The sequence below is a fragment of the Mytilus trossulus genome, chromosome 14 (genome assembly GCF_036588685.1).
Source record: "Mytilus trossulus isolate FHL-02 chromosome 14, PNRI_Mtr1.1.1.hap1, whole genome shotgun sequence".
NCBI lineage: Eukaryota > Metazoa > Mollusca > Bivalvia > Mytilida > Mytilidae > Mytilus > Mytilus trossulus.
In genome coordinates this window covers 43,715,753-43,741,503 of record NC_086386.1, presented here as the reverse complement: position 1 = coordinate 43,741,503, position 25,751 = coordinate 43,715,753, and the positions used below count along the sequence as shown (strand labels likewise).

Here is a 25,751-nt window from a genome sequence, read left to right as displayed (position 1 = left end):
ATTACAAATTGTCTAAAGGACTCACAAACAGTATCCAGACTTTGCCAAAACTTTGAAAATGAATATCCATGAATATGCAAGTTTTCCTCAATCCACAAAAATTGGTACCCACGAAAATAAATGAATCCATAGTAGATTATGCATTATATTTCATGTGTATATATCAATTGTAAAGTTAATTTGACCTTTTTTGATGAAACAAACTTTAAACCAAGCGACAGGCTTTTGTATTTTGTATTTTTGCATTTCAAGTCACACCAAAACATCTAGTAACAACTCATTCATTTTTTAGCCTTCTCTTCAAATTCTTACCTTATTTGTTGAGTGTAGTTTTCGTTTATCTATATTGTCTATAAATGATATATGATTTGATGGATGCCAGTCTCTTGTATACACAACCAGGTCAAAGTTGACGGTGTCAAGGACGGAATTAATGGCTGGAATGACCCCAAGGCCATCTTGACCAGCAGGACAATTACGAAGGGCAAGGCTACCATCTAAAAAATCATTCTGCACATCAACCACTATCAAAGCAGATACTGGCTGTAATATCTGGGAAGAAAAAAAAGTTAAAATCATTGTCTTTTTAAATAAAAGGACAGCTGCTTTTTGGGATGTTCAGTGCTGCCTACGGTATAACAATTTATGGATTTTTTTTAATTTGGTGGTTTATTTGTCCCTTTTTTTATTTTCACATTTTTGTTACTGTTTTGAATTATTTTAGAAAGCAAAAATACTACAGCATATACTCCATTTATCCAAAAACTGTTAACCATTTATTGTGTAGGTACACTCGTGTGAGAAATTGAGTATTTGTATTTTCATCTTTCAAATGTAACTCCCAAAACTTTGAAACAGCAACTTGAATATATCTGCTTGACCAAATTCATTAACCTTTTATGTAATTGTTGGTGTTTATTATATCTTGATGTTTTCTATCTTTTACCATAAATGTGGTATGGATGGTTGTTGTTTAATTACACATGATATAATTCTAATCTCTGTAAATAATTGTATTAACCTATATATATCCTTATTAGTTTTTGTCACAGATCTTCAGCTTTGCAACTAACAACATATACATAAAGCCATGCATATTTTTCTGGAATTATTTCAATCAATATATATTTGGAGAATTATCTATAAACTCTGATTTCCATCGGTCACCTTGACCTCAGTATATACTCTAGATCTTACATGTATTTTTAGCCTTTACCTGTTTCAACCAATAAAAGCATGTTTCCAGAAAATCTTTTTTACTTAATCTGTCATCCTGTAATAAAAGAAGAACATCATTATACCATTAATTATAGTGTGATTAAAGGGTGGTTAACCATTAACACCTATAAGACACCTACAAACTCCATTATCTATACTTTAAGCAATATTATTATCCAGCTTAAACTCATAAATCTTCATTATGAATTGTAATATAAAATGATAAACTTTATATAGAAGAAGATTAACAAGTAAGAGTAACTATCTATGTTAACAAGCTTGAAATCTGAACTGATCCTGGCTGTCTATTCTGAGATTGTCTGAGCAGTACATCTCACAAACTCTATCTAAGGTTGCAATTCTGTACATATAAACAATTATAAAGTTTGCCATAGGCAAAATATGTGCCACTTTTACTATGAAGTTTCTAGAAAACTTTTATCCCAGAACAGAAAGTTGATATGCACTACTATTTTGTTCAAAGGTCAAATTATAGGGTTGTGCGTCATATTTTCAACATTTATATGCTTTGAACTTCTAAGACTTCAAACTTAAACAGGCCTAGAAAAATCTAATTCCATATGGTTGTTTATAATCTATTTATATTTATATCTGGTTATTAAAGGACATCTTAGTGGTTAAATAAATGCTGATATGTATTATCAAGTCCATATTCTTTTTGGCTATTTGGATGATTTTGTCAAAATTTAGCAAAAATCAAAAATCTCTACTTTCTGATTGTTAGAAATCTCAAAATCAATGCTTTTGAAAAAAATGATTCTTTATAACATTCTTACTTATTCGTTTTATTGAAACGTTCAACTTTATAATCAGGGCCAAATATGGTCTTTACCAAACAAACAAAAAAAATATATTTGGCACATGCAAGAGCCTAAAAGAAAATTTATATGAAAGGCATTTTTCATATTGACACCCATTGTGGTATATTTAGTTGAGTCTTGCATGTGCTACTGTATGTGTATTGGCCTAAAATCAATCAAGCAAATTAAAAGAAACTGTGTATTTTTCGCATTAACATGTGAATTGACTTTTTTTCATAAACTGAAAAATTTAAAAATAAACAATGCATCATTGAAGTCATTCCAGTGCTGAATAGTAGAAACTTTAAGGACTGCCAGTAGACTAGCAGCATCATCAATTTAATTGAAGAATTACATGTTATATACATATACATATTCATGGATCTACAATCTGTCGATACCTGTAACTTGGCATTGCACAAGGTCATGTTTTTCTCTGACTGTTTATGACGTCTTTACACTAAATCCATTGGAAGTTGGATGTGTACGGATCGATAGTTTAGTATAAGATGCATGATTTTTATATCTGGCCACGTCCACTTGTATTTTTGTCCATCTGATCAGTTAAGCCTTTTTCAACTGATTTTTATAGTTCGTTCTTAGGTTGTACTATTATACCACTGTCCCAGGTTAGGGAGAGGGTTGGGATCCCGCTAACATTTTTGACCCTGCCACATTATTTATGTACGTGCCTGTCCCAAGTTAGGAGCCTGTAATTCAGTGGCTGTCATTTGTTTATATGTTACATATTTGTTTTTCGTTGATTTTTTTTACATAAATGAGGCCATTAGTTTTCTTGTTTGAATAGACCACTTTCGAGTTCATTTGTCACCGGAAAAAACTCATCAATTATACACGCCTTTATCACCGTCATTTGTGCGTTTAGGGGCGTCGTCACTTCCCCACCAATGTTGAGCGAGTGGTTGGAAAACTATAATTCTATATTGTACGAATTATTCGACAAATTGAATTCTCAAAATTGACAATCAACACTGCTGTCATTAGGGAATTGTCAGTAAATACCTACAGAGCAGAAATTATTTCTAGTTTGTCCTGCACAAAGACGATCACTAAGACGCTTGATGAACCTAAATAGTGCAGGGATACAGGCGACCCCCTCTATCTGGTAAATGACGTCATACAGGCGTGCCTAATTGACGAGTTTTTGCAGGTGACGGATGAACTTGAAAGTGGTCTATTGTTTTACATTGTCTTATCAGATCCTTTTATAGCTGACTTATATATGTGGTATGGGCTTTGCTCATTGTTGAAGGCTGTATGGTGACCTATAGTTGTTAATGTCTGTGTCATTTTGGTCTTTTGTGGATAGTTGTCTCATTGGCAATCATACCATATCTTCTTTTTTATATACCCCACCCCCTCAATAATTAAATATGCTACTGATTTCAATATGCATGACACATCTACGATAAATGTCATAAGTTGGTGAATCAACATACATAAAACATTAAAATAAAAAAGTGTCTAATAAAATCAATAAGTACAAAAAATCCACAGAGTACTTTACCATTAATTACTGAAATGAATACCCATGTTTTCCACGAAAAATGGAATGGTTTATAAAACCGGGGTTTATCACTTCAAATGAATGTGCAAGTTTAAACATGAATTTATTAATCAGATATCATGATAAAAAAGATTACTTAAAGGAAATTATGTTACAACAATTTTAAGACTTAATTGCATGTTTGCAAGACTGGATCAATAAGTAACAAAAAGAACTATTTATGGTCATAAAAAAATCGTCTTTGACTACAGATTACATTGTTTTCCTGAAGATCCTTTAAATATTGAACCATTCAAATTATACCCAACCTTTTACAGCATAGAGAACATTTACTGTTATAAATCAATTAAACAATGTTTATTTTATAGTGAATTAAAAACCTAATACTCTGCAACCGTTTCAACATAAAATTTTCATTTTCAAAAATTAAATCTCTTTTTTTTTCTCTTTGATTTTTTTAAACATATTTTTTCCAGTGTTGAAATCACGTCTAGAATTCTTTCATCTTATCATTAATTAAAACAGGTAGAAAACATTGGCTAATGACCTGATTTTATTAATCTGCTTTAATGAACATGAAATAGATCAATATAAAATCTACTCTTCTGAAAAAGAATATAACAAGTTAGTACATAAAACATGTTGTGTAAAATGATTGGCCATTATCGATTGTATAATCAAATTCTACATAAAACTAGCATTAGACAATCAAATTCTAAATTTATATCACAACCAATTGATGACACTTCAACAAGCTGAAGCCTGTTTTTAAGAATTCGCCTGACACACTACATTTAACCATCATCTTCCGTTGAATAGAAGAAACGAGATATAACTAGTCTTAAGATACTTATTTTTCTGATGTATGATTGCCTTTAATTTTTTCTTTTGTACATTGTTTTTATTGTGTTTTTGATATAGAACCATGTTTAGTTAAAAGAAATGAATATTCATAATAATGATAAATACGGTAGTAGCCAGTTTTCACTATTTTTAAATATTCACCATGTGAATAGAATTATAATAAAATCATTCTTTTAAAATTCAGTTGTGTCAATAATTTTTAGGGACTGTATTGACCAAATGACTGAAGTAGTTTGTGGACCTCTTCTAATATAGATCACTAGACCTCTTCAAATGAAAATGGCTTATTTCATGATCAATTTCAGTGGGGTTTATTCTTGAATTCTTGGGGTTCTTAAATATGCTTAATCTAACATCGTATTAAAATGGTTCAACTAGAAACTAGTACATATTTTTTTTAGGGGCCAGCTGAAGCATGCCTCCAATGCTGGAAATTCTTGCTGATTGTGGGCTTTCGGCTGTTTTTCTGCTCTATGGTCAGGTTGTTGTCTCTTTGAAACATTTCCGTTCTCAATTTTATTTAAATCAATCCCATCGATAACCACCCCCAAAAAAAAGATCTTTCTCTCAACCTTAAAAATTTCTCTGAACATCAATATTAACTGGTCAAAGCCCTTATTGAATATAATTACTGGTCAATGTTCATTGATATGAAATAATCAGAAAATTTAAACTTTGACATTTTAAACATCAATACCAATACAACAACAAAGCAGGTACTTGAGAACCATATTTACTTTTAAACAAGACAACTTTCCTTTGATATGACATCAACACTAAATATATAGGCCCTATACTATTATTAGGTCCAGAGACCTTGGACTAGTATTTAACAGTGTGATAACACTAGGCCCAATATGATACTATTATTAGGTCCGGAGACCTTGGACTAGTATTTAACAGTGTGATAACACTAGGCCCAATATGATACTATTATTAGGTCCAGAGACCTTAGACTAGTATTTAATAGTGTGGTAACACTAGGCCTAATATGATACTATTATTAGGTCCGGAGACCTTGGACTAGTATTTAACAGTGTGATAACACTAGGCCCAATATGATACTATTATTAGGTCCGGAGACCATGGACTAGTATTTAACAGTGTGATAACACTAGGCCCAATATGATACTATTATTAGGTCCGGAGACCTTGGACTAGTATTTAACAGTGTGATAACACTAGGCCCAATATGATACTATTATTAGGTCCGGAGATGTTGGACTAGTATTTAACAGTGTGATAACACTAGGCCCAATATGATACTATTATTAGGTCCGGAGACCTTGGACTAGTATTTAACAGTGTGATAACACTAGGCCCAATATGATACTATTATTAGGTCCAGAGACGTTGGACTAGTATTTAACAGTGTGATAACACTAGGCCCAATATGATACTATTATTAGGTCCGGAGACCTTGGACTAGTATTTAACAGTCTGATAACACTAGGCCCAATATGATACTATTATTAGGTCCGGAGACCTTGGACTAGTATTTAACAGTGTGATAACACTATTTTAACATCTCTGTATATACCCCCTGTTAAAGGAATAAAACCAATGTCCTGATACTATTATTAGGTCCTGAGACCTTGGACTAGTATTTAACAGTCTGATAACACTATTTTAACATCTCTGTATATACCCCCTGTTAAAGGAATAAAACCAATGTCCTGATACTATTATTAGGTCCGGAGACCTTGGACTATAGTATTTAACAGTCTGATAACACTATTTTAACATCTCTGTATATACCCCCTGTTAAAGGAATAAAACCAATGTCCTGATACTATTATTAGGTCCTGAGACCTTGGACTAGTATTTAACAGTCTGATAACACTATTTTAACATCTCTGTATATACCCCCTGTTAAAGGAATAAAACCAATGTCCTGATACTATTATTAGGTCCGGAGACCTTGGACTATAGTATTTAACAGTCTGATAACACTATTTTAACATCTCTGTATATACCCCCTGTTAAAGGAATAAAACCAATGTCCTGATACTATTATTAGGTCCTGAGACCTTGGACTAGTATTTAACAGTCTGATAACACTATTTTAACATCTCTGTATATACCCCCTGTTAAAGGAATAAAACCAATGTCCTGATACTATTATTAGGTCCGGAGACCTTGAACTAGTATTTAACAGTCTGATAACACTATTTTAACTAGTGTTGTCAACGGTTAACTGGTCGAACGACCGAATACCGAATACCAAAAACGCTAACCGGTTAACCGGACTTTTTTTTCAATTTTGATAGTTTTGATATAAATTTGCATGGAAATCATTAAATAGTTATGTTTTATTTTAAAATTGTCGTCGTGGTTATTTATTTGACAGATCAATTGCCCAGTATATGATTGATTGCTATTGTTGATTCTAAATACATGAAATTAATTAGAGCTCAGGGCAGGAGCTTAAAGAAACATGATTGGTAAACATGTTTTTTTAACAATAACTTTAAATCAGAGATGCGATTAAATTTTACTAATTAGTTCATTATTTCGTTTTTGATCTAATATTGTGTAAACATCTTAATGTGTGACCTCAGTAGTGCAAGGTTTAGTCTTTCTTTAAACGAAATGCTACCTTAAAAATTGTGAAATGCAAACTAAGGGACTACATCAAAAGATCAATGTAAGATAAAGCCTTATAATGCCAAAGGACAAACTTCAATTCTTTAATCGTAGTATTATGACTTGGATGAAAGGTTGTCAAATTGACACTTTTACCACATCTTATAACTATGTGTACATGTATGGAACTATTGAAAAGGCTTTCGAATGACAACTTAAAACTACCGGTTAACCGGTTAATCGGTCGAACGATTATCCGAGTAACCGGTTAGGCAAAAGTGTACGATTTGACAACACTAATCTTAACATCTCTGTATATACCCCCTGTTAAAGGAATAAAACCAATGTCCTGATACTATTATTAGGTCCGGGGACCTTGGACTAGTATTTAACAGTGTGATAACACTATTTTAACATCTCTGTATATACCCCCTGTTAAAGGAATAAAACCAATGTCCTGATACTATTATTAGGTCCGGAAACCTTGGACTAGTATTTAACAGTCTGATAACACTGTTTTAACATCTCTGTATATACCCCCTGTTAAAGGAATAAAACCAATGTCCTGATACTATTATTAGGTCCGGAAACCTTGGACTAGTATTTAACAGTGTGATAACACTATTTTAACATCTCTGTATATACCCCCTGTTAAAGGAATAAAACCAATGTCCTGATACTACAATCAATACAATTATAAATGGAGTTGATGACTTTTCCAATACACAGGTAACAACACTGTCAGGCTAATTTTCTTACTAAGTAAGCACAGCTTCTAGTTCATGTACATAGAAATATTCTGTATCATTAATCACAACATACCTGGGGATAGTTTCATTTTGAATATATAATGACTTTATATATATAGAGATGTACCATACACCTGTCAAGAAATGTCATTATTGTGTATGATTAGGGTACATCACTTTTGATTTATTGTAAAATCAACGGTACTTTTTGTTTCAGTTGAATTATTTTATTTTCCATACATGCTGACAATTGCTTTATCAAAAGTTTCACAGAGGCAGACTTAATGAGAGAGGACAGGGGGCCAAACCCCCTTTATGAAGCTACATTTAAAGTTAATGAAGACTTTTTCTTTTTAACTGTTCTAAAAAAACACTGCCTTGTTTGGGGCCATGGGGCGCCCTTTTTTCAAAATCCTGACTCAGCGGATTAAATACATGATTGTAAATTTCTTTGGTCTAAATTTTAACTTCTGAACAACAAAAACCCTTCAGTTGGTATTCACATTTGTTCCTTAGTTTATTGATTGATTGGTTGTGTTTAATGCCACTTTCAACAATGTTGGTTATCTAATGGCATCCAGTTTTTAGTGCTGGGAGAGAACAACTGGCTACTGACCAAGAAAACTGGCCATCTGATCACGAGTCAATAAAGATCATAGTCAAATGACTGTGCTATTTTAAATGTTTATGGTAAAACGTCAGTACTACTTCAAATGTTTGATCAGTTATTAAGTTTGATTAGGACTTATCACATCTCTTCCTATTTAATAGTTGTACCTAGAGATATAGCCTGTTTAAAACCAAGAAAAACACTCCAAACTATATTAGATCAATAAATTATCAGCTTTCCTTTAACAAATGTTTGTCAAGTAAATTTTAAAATGCAAGATAATAGGTAAATTGTTACTTTGATGTGGGTTTCAAGTGTGTGTAGGAATTTTTGTGTACTGTAATGAGAAGTTTATCTTTTGGTTATATATATTGTATCCAAAAAAAATAAGTATAGACAAAGTGCACATTAGTAAATATTGATTTCAGCAAAATGCTGTTTTTAAATTTTTCTGTGGATCAAACTTATTTAAAATAGCATAGAAGTTACATGGGAAAATGTTCATTTGTACACTAAGTGCTAAAATTTGTAAAGTAGGAAAAAAGTCATTATCTTTAAGATTCTTTATGATATATTAAAAAGAGGCAAATTGAGTCAAAATATTAAAAATAAGGCAAACTCCTAAAAACTAAAAATAAAATAAGAGAGCACACACTGAAATGTCTTGCCTCTACTTTACTGTATTTAAAAGTATGTAATATAAAGGTTTTAATATAATACAACCATAATTAACATTATCAATGATCAAAGTAAAGGAGTTCAAGGTCAGATAAACCCTGGCAGACAGACAACCACTTTTTATAATCATTACAGGTACCCTAAATATATTAGGCCTACCGGTATTGGAAAAATATCAGACCTTAATACCAAAAAAAATTTCAGTCTAACTTCTATAAAAATTAGGTCATGGATATAGATGACCTATTGTTTATAGTACAATGTATCTTATACATGAACAAGGAAAATGAGGTAAATTTCAAAGAAAAGGAATATCAGGAAAAATATTGAGTGTTATATTTCAATACTGTGGATACAATCAACCTCAAGTACAAGCTCATTCAAAAAAGATTTAAAAAATTACTTGTTGGATCATTTAAAAGCTGTGCGATTTTATTAGCATAATATTTTTCTCACACTTACTCAAACTTATGATATTGTTGATGGCAATACTATATATGTCATATAGGAATTTGTAACTTTAACCTGTTTGGAAAATTGTATATTTCATAACAATTTTTTATTGCTTTATTCATGTATGTGTGTTTGTTTGATATTTTGTAATTGTTTGTTATATGTCATTGTGTTTCATGAGGATCTCGGGGAAGATTAGCTTTATAGCTAACTGTGTAACCCTCTTTAAATAAAGAATAATTATTATATTATTATTATTATTATTAATATTTATCAATCCTGGAATATTAAGTTTCCTGGTCATTGGTTTATGTGGGTATAGATTAACCTCGGATTTCAATGTTTTACTAAGCAAATTTTTTCTATATGTTTGTATTCAGACTCTGACAAAACCATGAAATTAAATATTAAAGTGGTACCCAACACATAAACTAAAATTAATTTGGCTTGTTTAATTTAAATAAAATTTTGACAAAGTATTTACTTTGATCCTTTGACAAAAATATAAAAAAAATTAAGAATTTGAACCAACCGTGTTATCAGAAAAATTACACTGGTTATATATATAGCAGTTTGACAAACACCTATTTTGATCATTGAGAAGCTTAATATTACCTTAAACAACACAACGTAATTAAAACGTTTAACTGATTTTACAGAGTTATCTCCCTGTAGTGTTAGGTACCACCTTAAGGAAAACAAAAATATCTGCAAATAGAATTTCTCCTCAATTAACACAAATTGATATTCACAGAAATAAATGAATCACAAGTAAGATTATTGACTAAATCAAGTAACCAATTACTTGTATCATCTGTCTCTAATGTCCATGTTTTCAGACATCACCCTTATTTGATATGCCCTCTGAATAATCATATCTATGTTGAAATATATAAATATAAGATACCTGATCTTGATCTAGCAGTTTTAACAGTTCAGCCTTATAGTCAGAATTAACAGTGTAGGATTCTGTACCATCAGAGAAAACTGCTAACAAAAGATTATCTAATTCCTTTCCATCTAAATACCCATCTCTGAAAATAAAGATACAAAATGAAGAAAACTCACACTAAATAAACATCTAATTTCTTTCCATCTAAATACTCATCTCTGAAAATATAGATAAAGAATGAAGAAAGCTTTCACACTAAATAGAATCTAACTCCTTTCCATCTAAAATTAGTAAATACCCCTCTCTGTACCTAAATAAAAAAAAGAAATGAAGAATTTAACTCTCATTCAATAAATAATTACATTAGATGTATGTTTCATTATAAAATGTTATTCTGATTGGCTAATTGCACATCACATGTTATTCCGTAAGCAGTTGCATGAGACAATAACATTTCATTCATGATGACACGAGGTCCCACAATAAAGTGCACAGGTGAATTTAAAAATTTAACTTCATGAAAATCGTGTTTTTATAATCCTAGCTAAAAATGTAATTATAAGTATTGAATGCTTCTTTTTGTAACTTTATAGGGTTGTAAAAGCGTTGACAGTGCGTACATTTTTAGAATGAAGCACTTCCGCACTTCATACAAAATGTACTTCGGTCAACGCTTTTACACCCCAATAAATTTATAAAAAGAAGCATTCAATTATTAAATAAACGTCTATTTTTTCACTGTACATTTGTACAATAATAGTACAGAAAGGGTATGGGTTACCCATCCATAACACTGTATTTCTGCAACAGCTTTGCAAGGGAAGCATTAGTTCAAGTTGCCAAAGAAATAAAAGATGAACTTTTTAATTTCAAGCTGATGTTACAAGGGATTACCCCAGTTCAGTTCAAAAATCATCAGAATGTTATTATAAACCAAATTTCCTGCAAAATCTGTTATAATTTTATGAAGCAGTAGTCATAAAATATCAGAAATTGAAACTAACAAATAAAACTGTAAGCCAGGGTTTTAGCTAGGATTTTGAGGGCTTTAGTCACTTTTGCGCGTGATAAAAATCAGCCTTAATTTTTTATAAAGCAAGGGATCTAGGATGTTTATCGAACTAGCTATACATATATATGTCCAAGTCCTTCAAGGACTAGTCTAGGATCTTTGAAGACTTGCTAATGTAGGCAGTTATTGACAATATATATATATTGAATGAATTGACTGATGTGATGCTAAGATATGAAGATAAGAACAGGGATCTGGTAATATGGTCAAAACATCACTTCAGTTTTTTTCAGGGCACACCCCTTATCAAAAGTTGGGTGCCTCTATTTTTTAACCACTGCACAAATGAACTTGTAACGACTTTTTCCCTTCACAATCATGTATATCCTTGAAAATACGTTTTAATATCTATTTGGAATCAATTTCTTTAATATTGGATAGAAGGATCTGCATCCGTACTTAATGTGACGATTCTAATGACTGTAGACTGTAGATCATGTTTACTTTCGATTTTTAAACGAAATGAAATGAAAACGGGAAGTGACAATTGAATTATAATTTCAGAATAAAACCGGATTCATCTACGATCTTTTACGCATGCGCAATACATAGAACAGGAAGCACCTGTTTGCAAGTGAAAATATTTACGTTTTGAATAAAGTTCATTCTTTTTAATCGAAGTTGTCGAAAGTTTTTGATGAATATTTATATAAAGTATGACGAAAATACGTTGAAATGACGAAACTACGACAAGCAAACTGCAAATTATGATCGTAAGGGAAATATTGAAATTAAAATAAAGTTGAAATGTCCGGGAAGTTTATCAATTTTGTTCAAATGACGAAAATACGACTGAACTGTGAGAAATGATTAAAATGAAATGCTGACTGACTGATTTAACCTAAATAGATTATTATGATGGTCATTTATGAGGTTTTATAATGATAATTAAGGGATTAGCGACCCATCTGATTGGCGATAGGCGGATTACTTGTCATCACAACTTTTAACACCTTTGGTAAACGTTAATTACCTGAGGGTCATAAACTTGTCAGAAACATAAAGACAGGTAGAATTCAAGTAATTTGATGTGTAAATATTTTTACACTTTCCAAATTTAAGTGACGAAATTGATATGAAATATTTTCGTCATTTCGAAAACCTTTTCGTAAAATACGAAAGTGACGAGCGCTAGCTAAATCACTGTAAGCTTTGCCTCAATAATGATACATTCACTCCTAAAATGTAAGAAATTTTAAAGGAATTGGAAAACCTTAGTTATTTGACATTCAGGTCTGATACAAGTGACGGACCTGAATCAAATGTCAAACAACTTATAGTCATAAATGTTTTAGAAACGCACATCTTATTTACAAGTGAGCAAAAATTGACAAAACTTTCTTCTTTGTGTTATGTCCTGTCAGACCTTAATTTACAATTGTTTGACTTTTAATAATACATTGAAATTAGATTTTCAGGCGATTTTTATATTTACTGTAACTGCATGTTGATAAGAATTTTCATAAAAAATAATATATGTATAATAAACTGTAGATTAATGGTGGATTTTCGGATGAGAGGGCGTTTTTCATCAGTAACAATTTTTTCAAAGGGCAACAACCCTGTGATGAGAACGTAACCTAGAAACATCCTAAAGTTTTAAAGACTGATAATGTGTTTGCTATTGTATTCCTAGATGATGTAAGCTCATGACTCCATACATTCTATTTTTACTGAGAAAAATCCATATCACAAGCTTAATAAGAGAAGAGTGAAATGAAAAATCATATTAATATCAAAGCATAACAAATACTCCTACCTGTTTTCATCAAACAAGTGGAAACACCAAGCACATTGCTGTGCATCAAAAAATTTCTGTTTTGCTTTGAAGCTGTTTATAAAATCATTTTGTGCCTTCATAATATCCATTTTAAATTCTATGTAAAGAGTTATACAACATGTACAGGATTAAAATACTTATAGTTTTATATTTTGTACTTTGAAATAAGAGGTTTATAATCCTACTAATATGACTATGTGTTATGATATTAAAGGTTTTATATTAAAAGATTTATCCAGAAAATTACATGATTGTTATAAACTTTGGACCAGAAAATTAATGACGACCCATGATGTATTTAAAGTGACACCATCTGATGACTCAACATAAACATACAATGTAACAAGTAAACTGCATATGTCATAAATTACACACCTACATGTATTTAAATTTAAGAAAAATAATTTTCCTGATAAGATTTGGTTCAAACCATTTTTCTCCTTTTCAAATTATTTTCTGCTAAAATTAAATATCAATTATAAATAGTCAATACATATATGTATATGACATAAATTAATCCCCAACAGCAGAGCGAGAAATCTCCTCTGGTCAATGGGGGAATAAGTAAGAAACATATATGGATAGCATATAATGAGGCCTGGCAAACATTGAGTGATATTTCCATAGTCATTAGAAGTGTTTTGACAATTGCTAGAACTGAAATTGTCAAATATCATGGATTTTAGGTCTACTGAACGCATTTCAATGTGGCGCTTTTCTTGACAATGGTACTCCTTCCTCATCTAATTAACATAACAAGAGTGCACATGCTGAAATGTCTGCTTTACTGATGAAACATTTTATGTTGAAAGTCTAAAATATTAAAGTTTTACTTTGAGCATCACATAAACTAAACATGTTTTCAGATTCATAACAATAAGGTCAAGTCAAATAAATACTGTCAGACAGACATGTACACTTTATACAATTATGAGGGTCGTAATGGGGGCACCTTCATGACGGATAACAGTAAAAATTCTTGACAAATGAAATTAGCAGTAATTGTTAGTGTATGACGAAAAAATGTAGACTTTCTTTTAGACAATAGAAACATTGACTGATATTGACGTTAATTTTTTTACAAAAATAACAGTAACAATAATTATTTGAGGCCTCTGAAGAATCATGGTAACATTTTAACCAACTTGACATTAACAGTAGCTGAAAATGACTGTTTGATGCCCGACGTTAAAGGGCATTACTACCCTCATTCTATACACCAAACATTCTTGACCTATATTGCTATAAGAAATTGATTAAAACAGACCAAAGCACAAAAACTTTAAACATTTACCAATGCAATTAACCATGAAAATCAGGTCAGGGTCAGATGAAACAGACTGGCATGTAATAGTATCCCTTACAATCATAACTTTGCCACATATATCATTTGTAGTTGACCTACTGCTTATAATATCTGAGAAACAGAAATCAGGTAACTTAATCACTGCTCCATGAATATAATTGAGAATGGAGCCTGTCTGATAGCCATGTAGGCATTGCAAGGGCCTCATATCCAATATGCAAAATATTGTTATCCTATTACCATGATTACTCATTTTTTAAATTGACATGACAAAAATCATGAAATTGAGGTGAAAGCAAGGGTATCGTCCAGGTTGAATCTTCGAAAGAATGACCTATATATATATTGTTTTGAAAGAAAATAACTACATATAGGTATATAAATGTAGCTTATAAATGCTTAAATAGTCAGACTCAATCCAAATCTTGACTTAGTAACAGATTTGACCGTTGGTTTTCCCGTTTAAATGGTTTAACACTAGTAATTTTGGGGCCCTTTAATTTATAGCTTGTTGGTCGGTGTGAGCCAAGGCTCCGTGTTGAAGGCCGTACTTTAACCTATAATGGTTTACTTTTAAAAATTGTTATTTGGATGGAGAGTTGTCTCATTGGCACTCACACCACATCTTCCTATATCTATTAACAGTCTTTACTTGTGTTTTTACGTTTGTGGAAGAGGGTTTGTTTAAAAAAAAAACTGCATTTGCTTTGGTAATGTGGTGAAGATGCAATGTGCTGAACAGTTGTTAGTAAAGAATTGCACAGCAATGTGCTGAACAGTCCTTAGTTAAGAACTGAGCAATAAGCTGAACAGTCCTTAGTAAAAAAAACCTGCAGCAATATGCTGAACAGTCCTTAGTAAAGAATCGCAGCAATGTGCTGAACAGTCCTTAGTAAAGAATTGCACAGCAATGTGCTGAAAAGTCCTTAGTTAAATAAACTACAGCAATATGCTGAACAGTCATTAGTAAAGAATCGCAGCAATGTGCTGAACAGTCCTTAGTAAAGAATTGCAGCAATGTGCTGAACAGTCCTAAAAAAAAGAATTGCACAGCAATGTGCTGAACAGTCCTTAGTTAAGAACTGCAGCAATGTGCTGAACAGTCCTTAGACCAAAATTAAAAATATGTTTGTTTCCCCCCCCCCACCCCCCACTCGGGTCAAAAATAAGCCCCCTGGTAAAAAAGTTATTTTCCACAAAAAAATGGAAAATTATTTTTTTTCCTAAAAATAATTTGTTTCCATTTTTGGAAAGTGCTTAAAAGCAGAAGGATTGATAATCTAAATAGATACACACAAATTGAGCACAAACAACTGATAAGTGGCCTGGACTGGACAAGTCAAACCATTCATGTGACCATGCTATGACAATCACATCCAGTTTTTAAAAAAAAAGAAAAAAAAAGAACTTGCCTTCCATGGTCTGTTTACAATGGATAGACCCAGGGGAGGGGAAACAGACATTCTTTTAAATGTGGCCTTAGTAAAAAAAAAACTGCAGCAATATGCTGAACAGTTCTTGGTAAAGAACTGCAGCAATGTGCTAAACAGTCCTTAGTAAAGAACTGCAGCAATGTGCTGAACATTCTTTAGTAAAGAATTGCAGCAATGTGCTGAACAGTCCTAAGTAAAGAACTCAACTACAGCAATGTGCTGAACAGTCCTCAGTAAAGAATTGCAGCAATGTGCTGAACAGTCCTAAGTAAAGAACTCAACTCCAGCAATGTGCTGAACAGTCCTCAGTAAAGAATTGCAGCAATGTGCTGAACAGTCCTAAGTAAAGAACTGCAGCAATGTGATAAACAGTCATTAGTAAAGAATTGCAGCAATGTGCTGAACAGTCCTAAATAAAGAATTGCACAGCAATGTGCTGAACAGTCCTTAGTTAAGAACTGCAGCAATGTGCTGAACAGTCCTTAGTAAATAAAAACTGCAGCAATATGCTGAACAGTCCTTAGTAAAGAATCGCAGCAATGTGCTGAACATCCCTTAGTAAAAAATTGCAGCAATGTGCTGAACAGTTCTTGGTAAAGAACTGCAGCAATGTGATAAACAGTCCTAAGTAAAGAATTGCAGCAATGTGCTGAACAGTCCTTGGTAATGAATTGCAGCAATGTGCTGAACAGCCCTTAGTCATTTAGTAAAGAATTTCACCAGTGTGCTGAACAGTTCTTTGTAAAGAATTTAACTACAGCAATGTGATAAACAGTCCTTAGTAAAGAACTGCAGCAATGTGATAAACAGTCATTAGTAAAGAATTGCAGCAATGTGCTGAACAGTCCTAAATAAAGAATTGCACAGCAATGTGCTGAACAGTCCTTAGTTAAGAACTGCAGCAATGTGCTGAACAGTCCTTAGTAAATAAAAACTGCAGCAATATGCTGAACAGTCCTTAGTAAAGAATCGCAGCAATGTGCTGAACATCCCTTAGTAAAAAATTGCAGCAATGTGCTGAACAGTTCTTGGTAAAGAACTGCAGCAATGTGATAAACAGTCCTAAGTAAAGAATTGCAGCAATGTGCTGAACAGTCCTTGGTAATGAATTGCAGCAATGTGCTGAACAGCCCTTAGTCATTTAGTAAAGAATTTCACCAGTGTGCTGAACAGTTCTTTGTAAAGAATTTAACTACAGCAATGTGATAAACAGTCCTTAGTAAAGAATTGCAGCAATGTGCTGAACAGTCCTTAGTAAAGGACTGCATCAATGTGCTGAACAGTCCTTGGTACAGAACTGTAGCAATGTGATAAACAGTCCTTAGTAAAGAATTGCAGCAATATATGCTGAACAGTCCTTAGTAAAGAACTGTAGCAATGTGCTAAACAGTCCTTAGTAAATAACTGCAGCAATATGCTGAACAGGCCTAAGTAAAGAATTGCAGCAATGTGCTGAACAGTCCTAAGTAAAGAACTGCAGACAATATACAAAATACTATAATTGTTTCAGACTACCAAAACTAAATATCAATTGACTATATTATATCAAATCTAAATTTTATCATTCACAAGCCTGTAGATCATGTAGATAATTAATAAAATATAATTTATAAAGTAAGCTCCCATGGCTAACATATATGCAAAAGTCTAAATGTCAATTGACCCTGACAGCGAGAAGGGTAACAAATAATTTTTATATGCAAATACAAATACACACCTTATATCATTGACTTTATAAGGGAGTTCGCTTCTCAGTTTCAAAGTAATTAACTTTTCAAAACATTAGTTTATATCAATAGTGGATTAATAAAGGAATCCACAGAGCAAATAAAATATATAGGTTACCGTGCTTGTTTTCGAGATATTAGCCATTGAAATTTTGGCGGGAAAACATTCCCTCTTGACTTTTCATAGATTTATCATTGACAAGTTGAAGTTCTCAAAAACTGTTAAAAACTAATTAAAATTTTATAAGACTTTTAACAGATGGCTTATCATTATACATGTACAATATTTACAAAAAGAAAAATGGGGGTTACCAGGCAAAATTTTTCAAGGCATTCAAAAGGATAAAACCAGATTTGGGGGATTCCGAAAATCTGCAAAAAAATCCAAAACAGGACAAGCCAGCTTCCTTAAAAGTAATGGGTCCGTTGTCTATAAACTGAGCTCATCCAAACCTAAACAGGTAAAGTACATATATATAGTAGATTTTTTAAGAGTTGGTGAAAAAGTGAGGCGATTTGACAGTTTGGCCATTTGTCCTGCTTCCATTTGTGCATATAAAAAAGATCATGATAAACAGAAATGTTTCAAACCCTTTGCATTGAAACACTTGTTGAGGACTCACTTAATCATTGTGTCTGGCCATATATTGTTTGTAGATGTGCAAACAAAAGTTATAACAATTGCCTTGCATTTACAAACATTACTGCATAAACTGCTAAAAATAACCTAATTAAAAAAATTCAATAAAACAAGACCAAATATGGCATATAACACAAATTACATATAATTGAATAATCTATTTCACTGCTGTTCTGAATCTTAAAAAAACACTTTAATCACTGATTCACATGCAAATGTGAATTTATCTGTTTGAATGTGTACTTCCTAATTGCATATATATATAGGGTCACCTGTTCTTCACCTGTTTTACTTGTAAGTTGTAGTGTTTACCTGTTCCGTAAAGGGGAAATACGCGTATATATCGGACAACAATAATCATGAATGTAGCTTACCTGTTTTTATCAAATAGATTAAAACACCGTACACATTGCTGTTTATCAAAAACTTTTACTTTACACACAAAATCATTGAAAAATTTTCTCTGTTCAACATCCATCTTCAGAAATCTGTGATCTGCTGTTTGTTTACATCGATTTTTTCATGGTCTGTTTGTTGATGTGTGTTTTTTTAGTATTCATTGATTTTTCGTTTTCACATACAATTTGTACATAAAATCGGTGTCGTAAATCAGTTATCACGGTGAGATTAAAATATATCAACACAAAACGTCAAGAATTTACAAAATCCTTGAATAGAAACAATAAAATTCTAATAAATCAACTTATTTGGTAATCGAGCAGACGCTAAGATTTTAAATTCCATACTCCTTGGACTTTTACTATCTCGACAAATTGATTCCGAACTACACTGAAAAGTCTAACGATTACAAATATTCACAAAGAAATATAAGACTACAACGTTCTATGTTATATACCATTTTTTTATTATCTGCCAGCGGGTTACCTTTAACTGCTAATGGGCCGATTGGGCCGATTTAGTTGTTGTTTAGCAGCCAATAGGCCGATTGGGCCGATGGTTAAGGTTAATAAAATAAATATTGATTTTAGCTTTAAAATCATAATATAATGATGATCTGTCAATGCCATTTCAATCTCGTTTATTTTTTTTATTTTTCATGACGTCATTTAGCCAATTTAATGACGTTACAATGATGTCATGAATATTTCGTTATCATATCTTAATTCTATTACATTAATCCGTGAATCCGTGAATCCGTTGGTGTTTTTTTTTTCAAGTGAAATGTTTCACATTTTGTCATTTCTGATCATGTGTTAATATAAACAGACATATTTATGATTTATGATATAAAGGTCACATTTTCTTGTTAATTTTTTCCCGCTTTTAGCATATATTCTGTAAGTTTTCTTTATCTTCTTTTATAAACTAATATGCAACAGAAAGCTGCAGCCATAGCCATTACGAAGACATGGAATACCGTTCACTTTTTTTTCCGTTATTCTTCTCGTTTGAGGGTTGGATTCCCGCTTACATGTTTAATCCCACTACAGTCTGTATTATGCCGCGGTACCTCTGTCCAAAAGTGAGGAACCTATAATTCAGTGGTTGTCGTTGGTTTATGTGTTACATATTAGTTTCAGCTATTTTTTTGTAATTAGGCTGTTAGTTTTCTCGTTTGAATTGTTTAACATTTGTCATTTCGGAGACGAAGCTGACAATGCTGTATGGAATTTGCTTATTGAAGGCTGTACGGTGACCTTATGATATAGTTGTTTTAATTTCTGTGTCATTTGCGCTCTTGTGAGAGTTACCTCATTATCTGTATTTTACTATTCATACTATTCATACTGTTTTGAGGCCTTCGATCTCTTTAAACCCGATACATAACCCTTTTTTTCTGACAAAAAAAAAGATAATTTGAATAGCTCATGTAATATTGGGTGATTGGTTCACATATACATATCTTGTGATTAAATATTTAAAGTCATTTGGTCTCTATATGGATAGTTGTCTCATTTGTAATGAAAGACTTAGTGATATATTTTTCATTTTTCATTTTATTGCTTTTCCCTTCATGATTTCCTTGAATGAAGTTATGGAGAAACATTCCAGAAGCGCCTGTATACGAAGTATATATTTCCCAATTTATACGATATTACAGGACTAATATTTCCTGTAATTGTTTCCTTAATAGAGGGTCTATTCTCACAATGATAATAAAATTGGGAATGGGACTGGGGAATGTGTTAAATAGACAACTTGACAACCGACCAAAGTGCGCAAAACAAACGAAGCCCACTAATGAGTTTTTTATATAGCGAGGAAATCCTGCACTCAGAAGCACAAGTTCAAATTAAGAGCTCGAAGTTGTGCCTCTGGTTAAAAGACTCCCTTCGAAAATAAAAAAAAAATAAAAATCGTTGTCACGAGTTGGTTGTCTTGTTTCATTGGTTTCATCACAACTCCGTCCTCTTCTCCTCGAATTTGACCTATTTGCCAACGAATTAGTCTTTAAACTTAAATTTAATCTTTTTGTGTCTTTTAATTTGAAACGATAATGTCAGTTTGTTTTCAACTGATGAGTTTGATTATCTTTTTTGTATCCCTCGCAGGGGCGGATCCAGACATTTTAACAGGGGGTTCCAACACAGGCCAAAGGGGATCCCAACTATATGTCCCCATTCAAATGCATTGATCATCCAAACTAGAGGCTCTAAAGAGCCTGTGTCGCTCACCTTGGTATATGTGAATTAAACAAAGGAAGCAGACAGTTCATGACAAAATTGTGTTTAGGTGATTTTGATGTGTTTGTACATCTTACTTTACTAAACATTCTTGTTGCTTACAATCATCTCTATCTATAATGAACTTGTCCGTGTAGTTTCAGTGGAAAATGTTAGTAAAAATTCACAAATTTTATGAAAATTGTTAAAAATTGATTATAAAAACGATAACTTCATAGGGGTCAATTGACCATTTTGGTCATTTTGACCTATTTTTTAGTCTTAAATTGCTGTATATTATTGCTGTTTACAGTTTATCTCTATCTATAATAATATTCAAGATAATAACCCAAAACAGCAAAATTTCCTTAAAATTACCAATTTAGGGGCAGCAACCTTACAACCAGTTGACCCATTCATCTTAAAATTTCAGGGCAGATAGATTTTGACCAGATAAACAATTTTTCCCCTTGTCAGATTTGCACTTAATGCTTTGGTTTTTGAGATATAAGCCAAAAACTGCATTTTACCCCTATGTTCTATTTTTAGCCATGGCGGCCATCTTGGTTGGTTGGCCGGGTAAAAAAACACAAATTTTAAACTAGATACATCAATGTTGATTGTTGCTAATTTTGGTTTAATTTGGCCCAGTAGTTTCAGAGGAGAAGATTTTTGTAAAAGATATGGAAATTTACGAAAAAAGGTTAAAAATTGACTATAAAGGGCAATAACTCCTAAAGGGGTCAACTGACCAATTTGGTCATGTTGACATATTTGTAAATCTTACTTTGCTGAACATTATTGCTGTTTACAGTTTATCTCCATCTATAATAATATTCAAGATAATGACCAAAAACAGTAAAATTTCCTTAAAATTACCAATTCAGGGGCAGCAACCCAACAACGGGTTGTCTGATTCATCTGAAAATTTCATGGCAGATAGATCTTGACCTGATAAACAATTTTACCCCCATGTCAGATTTGCTCTAAATGCTTTGGTTTTTGAGTTATAAGCCAAAAACTGCATTTTACCCCTATGTTCTATTTATAGCCATGGCGGCCATCTTGGTTGGTTGGCCGGGTAAAAAAACACAAATTTTAAACTAGATACATTAATGATGATTGTGGCCAAGTTTGGTTTAATTTGGCCCAGTAGTTTCAGAGGAGAAGATTTTTGTAAAAGTTAACGCAGGACGACGACGACGGACGACGACGACGACGGACGACGACGGACGACGGACGCAAAGTGATGAGAAAAGCTCACTTGGCCCTTTGGGCCAGGTGAGCTAAAAAGGGCGATTCCAACCCCGGAACCCTTCCCCTGAATCCGCCAATGCCTGGCATCACTTTTAAAGTTTGATGATAATTTTGCTCATGTTAAAATTTCATTGTGTTGTTTGGAATCGTGTCCTTTGCTTTAGAGAAATCTGTCAAAACGAGTTACTTTGAATATGTTTCAAAGGAGACGTTTGATAAACCAATTCACAAGAAATCGACCAAAAAATCAAAACTTTATAAAAGTAGTAAAAAGAGAAAGCTCTATTATTCATTTTAAGTTCATATAATTTGCACACTTTTTTTACGTGAAATTTGCGTAAATGAACGTATACAAATGTACATGTAATAACTAATTTTCATAGATGTTCCTAAGTCATGTAAGTAACTCTTTACAGAATACACAATAAAAAAGCAAGCTTTTTGAAACAATAACAGCACATTGTTTACCCTCCCTCTCTTGAACGCTGCCTAGCTAAGCTTAAGTTTTACATTAGGCATTTTTAAAACCTTTATTAAAACTGTTATATGGATAGTTCATGCTTTCAGCTTGAACAATTCAATTGCTCATTTATTGTCATATTTAATTTATAAATGTGCGATAGTAACCCCAAACTATGATTTACTAGCCTGAAAAATACAATTGTGAGGAAATGAGAGGTTTAAATGAACTCAACGGGTTCTTATAATGAAAACATAAAGGTACATTAGTGGTGTTCAACTCTCTGAATCATCTTTTGTATCAATATTCAACTGTTTGTTTCTAGAATATTTGACAATTTCTTGGAGAGTTTCTTGCTCTACGCTATATTTATTCACTTTACAGCAAGATTTGAATTTTTTGACAAAAAATTGCACAAATCGCTGTAAATTTTTTGATTTATACTTGATTTCTCTCAAACTTTTAAGCCGATTATAACCAATTTTGGCACTAATGCTTGTTAATGTAGTGCCTGTCGTAGTAAGTGAAATATAACAAATGAAGTATTCAGATCATGAAGCACCTATACATTTTAGATGAGACAAAATGACAACTTCCTACAACACCAAAGTAATGTGATATCTTACTTTATTGTATATGAATGGTTACAATGTAAAACAATTAAAATGAGAAAACTAACTGCCTTATTAAAAAAAAATGAAAGTACACAATAAGTTGGATCAATTAAACATATAGTAAGTAGCAAAAAAGAAATTAAAAGTTAAGCATGTCTATGACTCATTCTGTGTCAGCAGCAAAAATTAAAGTATATTATTGCTTCCTAAAGGCAACTGACACAAGGGGTGATACCTTATTGACCATAGGCATGAAACATTTGTGTAAATGACACTTTCCTACTTGTATCGAAAGCAAACACAGAAGAATCATGGATTACTTGGTTGCAGTTTAATATAATATGGACAACAGATACCAGAGGACTTGAAACTCAAACTCATAAGTCGCAAATATACTGACAACGCCATGGCTGAAAAAAGACAAACAGACCAACAATAGTACACAACAGTTAAACAGCATATAAAATTAAAGACTAAGCATCACGAGCCCCATCAAAAACTGTGGATGATCTCAGGTGCTCTGGAAGGGTAAGCCTATCCTACTCCACGTGTGAAATCCGTTATGTTATTCATGTTATTACAAACCCGTTAAATTTACGAAGGGTTGATTTTAACTTAACCATATGGAACTCTTGATTTAAAAGTTTCCTTGTGAAGTATAAACCCTCTATCAAGAAAATCGTTATGAGAAAAACAAGCTAGAGAATATCGGAATTTGGAATTACATACTTCGTGTACTGCTGCTGCTGAAATGTTGCTATTTGCTCTTTTGTCGTAAAGTTTTGTTTTCAACCGACACCCATTGTCAATTGCTATGTGTTAGTCAAAATGATAGGAAGACTTACCGTATCTGGTGTATCATATTTTATCTCAAGTTCGATGGGATAGAATGTGGTTATAAAAATATCTTCAACTAAATTTAGATATCTATTTAATTAAAAAGATAACTTGGCTTGTTTATAATTGTAACTTAAAATGTATCTTACAAACCATATAAGATATCTTATATATACTGATTTTTTCATATAAACTTATAAAGTTACCATCATAGATTAGATGTAGTAGCCATAGGTATCTATGTTATCATATAAGCTACTATAGCTACCATTTTAGAAAACTGGGATTTCAATGCTTAGTCTATTAGAGTGATATTTAATTTTATTGGTTGTAGATATGGAATCTTATTCAGTGGCAATGGTAAAAAGACAATGACAAGTCTTAGGTAGCAATTTATAGATTTGACTGTTTCTTCGTCAGTTTACTAAAATTAGGTGGAGGTGTGTTTCTTTTTTCCAACAGAGGGGCACTCAACCTATATCAATATGTGCATGAATCAAATTGATAGTTGCTATATACTGAATGATTATACCACAAGAAAGTTTTAACCTGTGCATATATACTTAAAATACGATAAAAAAAATCTTGTCTTTTTCAGGACTTCTGAATCCAACCATGTAGTATGGAATGTTATTGAGATATTATTTAGGTGGAACATGTTCATGAAGGACCTGTAGTACAAAGTATATCACTGGATTTAGCTCTTTGTCTAAGTGTATTATTAAAGTACTTTGTTTTGAGCTCAGTTCATTGTTATGCAATTCTTTCTTTGTGAAATAAAGATTTGAAGGACAACTCTCATGAACAAGGATTTGTCAAACATGTCAAAGTAGTATCACCTCTATGTACAATGTAAGTATTAGGGAGATAAAAGCATTCTATTTTGATTTGAACCAAACATTTTATAAAAAAAAATAAAAAATTTACCGAACAAAGCTACTCCCGCTACTAGCAATATGATGCTAGGTTGTTTTTTAAAATGCATCTGTACTGCCTGCTGATGGATCGGTCCTGAGTGTAAATGGTCCTTCAATTATGTGGGGGGGGGGGGGATTATAAGACCTATCTACTCTAGTCTTATCGATTTCTAAAACTATATTTCATTGTACATGTTCAACATTTTTTTATACAACCACAAAAATGTTTGCAATTAAAAAAGGATAAAAGGCCCCGAAATGACAATGTAAAACAATTCAAACGAGAAAAATAATGTCCTTATTTTTATTGAAAAAGTAAACAAAAAACTAATACGTAACACATAAACAAACAGCAACCGCTGAATCACAGGCTCCTTGTATCATTTTCTCAAAACAAGATGTCATCTCCCATTAAGAAAAAAAACGTGAAAAAAGAACCTATTATGTGTTGCTCTTATAGCTACAAAATGTATCAAAAATCAAAGATGTAGAACATATTCTATCATAATCATTTGGTAACTAATGTAATTACTGTCTCCTCCATGCCCGTCTTCAACATAAAAATAAATAAATTAACAAATAACACTCCTAATGCTCAGATTGGTTTTCATCGTTCAACCGCTGACAGTTAATAACACCATATAGGAAAAACATAGAATTTCTTTTGTCATAAGACACTGTCAAA

The 25,751-nt window shown here is 32.2% G+C and overlaps 1 protein-coding gene across 2 annotated transcripts in view; it reads right to left on the bottom strand.

The window, feature by feature from the left end:
- The window catches only part of LOC134697169 (uncharacterized), a 28,737-nt gene extending 9,633 nt beyond the window's left edge, over nucleotides 1-19,104 (bottom strand). Inside the window, exons 1-4 of one of the 2 annotated variants that reach the window (XM_063559243.1) lie at nucleotides 18,732-19,104; nucleotides 10,415-10,541; nucleotides 1,217-1,273; nucleotides 313-552 (exon numbers count right to left, since the gene is read on the bottom strand). In XM_063559243.1, coding sequence (XP_063415313.1) covers nucleotides 313-552; nucleotides 1,217-1,273; nucleotides 10,415-10,541; nucleotides 18,732-18,835 — 528 coding nt within the window. In that variant the 5' untranslated portion in view covers nucleotides 18,836-19,104. Of the gene's footprint in view, nucleotides 1-312; nucleotides 553-1,216; nucleotides 1,274-10,414; nucleotides 10,542-13,230; nucleotides 13,355-18,731 lie in introns of those variants that run through there. The other variant, XM_063559242.1, reaches the window with a different exon arrangement.
- Between the last annotated feature and the right edge of the window lie 6,647 nt (nucleotides 19,105-25,751).